Source organism: Setaria italica, chromosome VIII (genome assembly GCF_000263155.2).
Source record: "Setaria italica strain Yugu1 chromosome VIII, Setaria_italica_v2.0, whole genome shotgun sequence".
In the NCBI taxonomy this organism is placed as follows: Eukaryota; Viridiplantae; Streptophyta; class Magnoliopsida; order Poales; family Poaceae; genus Setaria; species Setaria italica.
Genome location: NC_028457.1, coordinates 5,805,253 through 5,809,256, shown reverse-complemented (window position 1 = coordinate 5,809,256; position 4,004 = coordinate 5,805,253). Strand labels below are relative to the sequence as shown.

At 48.4% G+C, this 4,004-nt stretch overlaps 1 protein-coding gene across 1 annotated transcript; it reads left to right on the top strand.

The window, feature by feature from the left end:
* Nucleotides 1-1,670: 1,670 nt before the first annotated feature.
* On the top strand, nt 1,671-3,058 carry LOC101764425 (senescence-specific cysteine protease SAG39). The gene is made up of 2 exons (XM_004978834.2): nt 1,671-2,218; nt 2,299-3,058. The coding sequence occupies exons 1-2, from the start codon at nt 1,735-1,737 to the stop codon at nt 2,862-2,864; spliced, it is 1,050 nt and encodes a 349-aa protein (XP_004978891.1). The 5' UTR covers nt 1,671-1,734; the 3' UTR covers nt 2,865-3,058.
* The last annotated feature ends 946 nt before the right edge of the window (nt 3,059-4,004 follow it).

The following is a 4,004-nucleotide window of genomic DNA, read 5'->3' as shown; positions in this document are numbered from 1 at the left end:
AATTTTTTCGTAGTTCTTTAGCTAAAATCAAATTTTGCAAAATTTGATGAAATTTCAGCAAAATTTTGAACCCTACTCCCCCCCGGAGATGCCCTTGTATTGAGTATCGCTAAATGTGATTCCTAGGGATATTGATGGGGTTTGGTCATTGTCGGGGCCAACCGTGAATCCTTGGATCTAATCGGCTTTTACTTATTGTCCTGTTGGCGATATTCAAGGGGAGTGACAAAATTGTCTGCTAGTTCACCTTGCACTTGCTGCTTAAATAAGATCCATTTAGGGGAACAATGTCTACTTCGAACCCCTATCACCATCAGCCCTAAACCCAACATAACCACCGGTATGGCCTTCCCTAATGATAGGGGTCACCATCGCCGTGGGACCATGAATCGGCCATGATGCCTATTTCTAGAAGAAAAAGAAAATGATTACTTGCCTCTTGCCGCCGGCTGCGCCTGCCATCACCATTGTCGTCGCGACACGCAGCCCGCACCCACCGTCACTAACACAGCACCATGCACCCACGGTCACCGTCATGGCCTGCCGCCTGTGTCCGTTGTAGCCGTCGCCCAGACAAGGAGAGGGATGAGACGGTGGCTCACGGGAAGGATTTAGGGCCTCCTTGTTGGGGAAGGAGGGGAGGGGTAGGAACACGCTTCTCTCTCCCACCGAATCCAGACTTCCCGCGCCGGAGAGGCCCATGCTACTGGCGCGCGCTGGCTAACGCCACCGCAGCATGTTGCCATCGCTCCTCGCCTCGCTGCTACTCCTCACCATGGCTGCCCTGCCAATGAGTGAGGGGCAAGCAGAGGAGGAGGGGACGGTTGGTAGAGGTAGCCAAGCGGGGTAGCTGCAGGTGGCAGTGGCAGAGGCGGGAAGGAGGGGGGAAGAGATGACGGAGCCGCGGAGGGGGCGAGAAGATGAGAGATCCATGGGAGAGAAACCAGAGGATAAGGGCGGGTGGGAGGAAGATAGATTCATAGTTATTAAAAATTTCTGGTCCGGACTCCACTATCTGATGGGAAGACCCGGCGTTGATAGCTTCTCTTTCGGTTGAACCATAAAAGTGGCATCATCATTCTTTTATTTGATATAACTATTGCTTACATATCTAGACTAGTATATATCTAGGTGCATCTCAAAAGTATGTACTTAGAAAAGCCAAAACGAATAGTAAATTGGAATGGAGGGAGTAACAATGTAAAAGAATCTTACTGGAGGTTGTTGATATCTGGAAGGACAAAGAAAAAAGAATAATGTCATCATATGAGATTCAAGAAATATCAAAGTTGTATTCTCTAAAAACAGAAACATGAATCCAGGAAAGGAGTGAAAATTAATTTGATCAGTTCATTAGTCTAGAACGCCACAATGTGGGAGGATTCAAGGCAGCTTAGTGATCAGTTCATTAATCTACAGTGCACTGCATCGTTGACGAAAATATTTTAGGCATTCGGCGGCTTAGATATGCCTATGGCGGCTTACTGCTTCGAGCTAGTCAACTCCACACAGCACGATGCACATGGAAGGAACGGAACAGGATGCTACTCGAGTGCAATTTCCCTTATTTTTTTATGCATGTTAGGATCTCTACTATCTTTACTGCACGAGGCTTCTATATAAGCCCCCATCCTGCTCATGGACTCAGACCAACAATACACACTCTCCAGTCTCCAGCTCCCTGCTAGCATCATTCTCGCTCACACACATCATCTACATACAGCAGCAACAGCCATGGCGCCCTACATTGCCAACAAGAAGCCTCTCGTTACGATGGCACTTATTCTGCTCGCTGTCCTAACCATTGCAAACTGCATCTGCTGCACGGTCGCTGCACGGGATCTTCCCGGCAGCGGCTCTGTCGCAGAGGCTGCTATGATGGTGAGGTTTGAGAGGTGGGTGACGGAGCACGGCCGCACCTACAAGGACGCGGCCGAGAAAGCACGAAGGTTCCAGGTTTTCATGGCGAATGCCATTTTTGTTGACAGTTCCAATGCCGCAGGTGGCAAAAAGTATCACCTGGCTATCAATGGGTTTGCCGACATGACTCATGATGAGTTCATGGCGAGGTACACCGGGTACAAGGCCACGCCGGCTACGGGCATGAAGATGCCCGGTTTCCAGTACGGGAACGTTACACAGTCAGAGCCCCAGCAGGCGGAGGTTGACTGGAGGCAGAAAGGTGCAGTTACAGGTGTCAAGAATCAAGAGGATTGCGGTGAGCGATCGTAATGAATTTCTATTTTGATCACATGTGGAACATCACACTGCATTACTCAAGAATGATTTAATTTGCAGGTTGTTGCTGGGCGTTCTCCGCGGTGGCGGCCATCGAGGGCATCCACCACATCAAGACAGGTGAGCTGGTTTCGCTGTCGGAGCAGCAACTACTGGACTGCTCCACCAACGGGAACTACGGTTGCGACGGCGGCAATATGGACAACGCCTTCGAGTACATCATCAGCAACGGCGGAATCACCACCGAGGACGCCTACCAGTACACTGCCATCCAGGACATGTGCCAGTCCGTCCAACCGGCAGTCACTATCAGAAGCTACCAGGACGTGCCCCGCTACGATGAGGACGCGCTCGCAGCGGCTGTTGCCAACCAGCCCGTGTCCGTGGGCGTCGACGCGAACAACTTCCAGTTCTACGACGGCGGCGTGATGACCACGGACAGCTGTGGCACGGACTTGAACCATGCGGTGACGATAGTAGGGTACGGCACAGCTGAGGATGGCAGCCAGTACTGGCTGATCAAGAACAGTTGGGGGGAGACCTGGGGAGAGGGAGGGTACCTGAGGCTTGAGAGGGGTGTCAACGCATGTGGCGTTGCCATCCAAGCCTCCTATCCAGTGGCGTGAACTCGGAAAACAACCCGCGCAATCTATATCCATGAAGGCATGCACAAATAAGAATATGTAATAATCCATGCGCATAAATTGGTTTCTTAGCGTAAGGTAAACTTTAAATTTAATAATTTATGTGCCATTTTAAAAAACTTCACGTAATCGTCTATATATACATGTAACATTTTTGTTGTTTGTATTTTCTTGAATCAAAGTGCCTTATGAGACCACGATGCAATTCTCATGTTAATCATTTGGTATGGACCCAGTTTATCGCTGCATGGGTTTACAGCTACTCGATTGAGCATTCTCTTATATATTATAATAATTAGCATCGAAACATGAACAGAACAATTAAGGCACACGATCGAGCTGTACCTAGAATTGGACTAAGCATCATAATGCCTGAAGGATGCAGAGCATGTTCGTGGCTACACTGTCTCTACTATCGTCACCTTTGGATCTCTGGTTTCCTCGATGGAGGCACATATCTTCTTGCCTGGGCCAAGCAGGCTGCAGGAGGTGTCTCGCCCCATCACAGTAAGATGAACACCATCTCTACAAGCTTTGTCTCCACCACGTCCCATTCTACAATGGCATCTGCGAAGATAAATTGGAAACAGACGGGCTCATTGAGCATCAGGAGTAACATGGTCAATGCCTTCCTGATTTCTTGATCGGGGGTGGAGTCTTGCTTGTAGCTTCCTACTTCCTAGGCCGATTTGTTGCTTTCAACAACCTTGTCCAGATACATACCCGCCACTAGTGAGAGATTTGTAATCTTCTTCAAACTTTACAGCATTCGAGCCTTCTACTAGATGATCATGTTCCTGGATGCGTACCACAATCTTCCATGTCAGAGAACCCTACAAGGTACGTATTATAAGAACTTTGATGAGGCGGGGTGGGGTTGGGGGGGCTCTTCTCAGTCTCCATCGGAATCATCGAATTTCACAAAAAATCCGTATTTTTTCAGTCAAATATTTGCTTAAATTTTGAAAATTTAAATACTTAGTCATTATTACAAATGACAGAGACTTTATATCGAACCCTACCCTCATAGCTCAATGGTTTGCTCGTCATTTCGCATGGGAGAGCTCCCCATTTTGAAACTCAGGTGTGCCACTCTTTTTTTCATAAGAGTAAAACGCACCT

Bases quoted from the DNA above. Each gene is read 5' to 3' on its own strand.
- LOC101764425 (XM_004978834.2), top strand. From the start codon at position 1,735: ATGGCGCCCTACATTGCCAACAAGAAGCCTCTCGTTACGATGGCACTT. The intron at 2,219-2,298 runs GTGAGCGATCGT...TTTAATTTGCAG, and splicing joins CAAGAATCAAGAGGATTGCG to GTTGTTGCTGGGCGTTCTCC.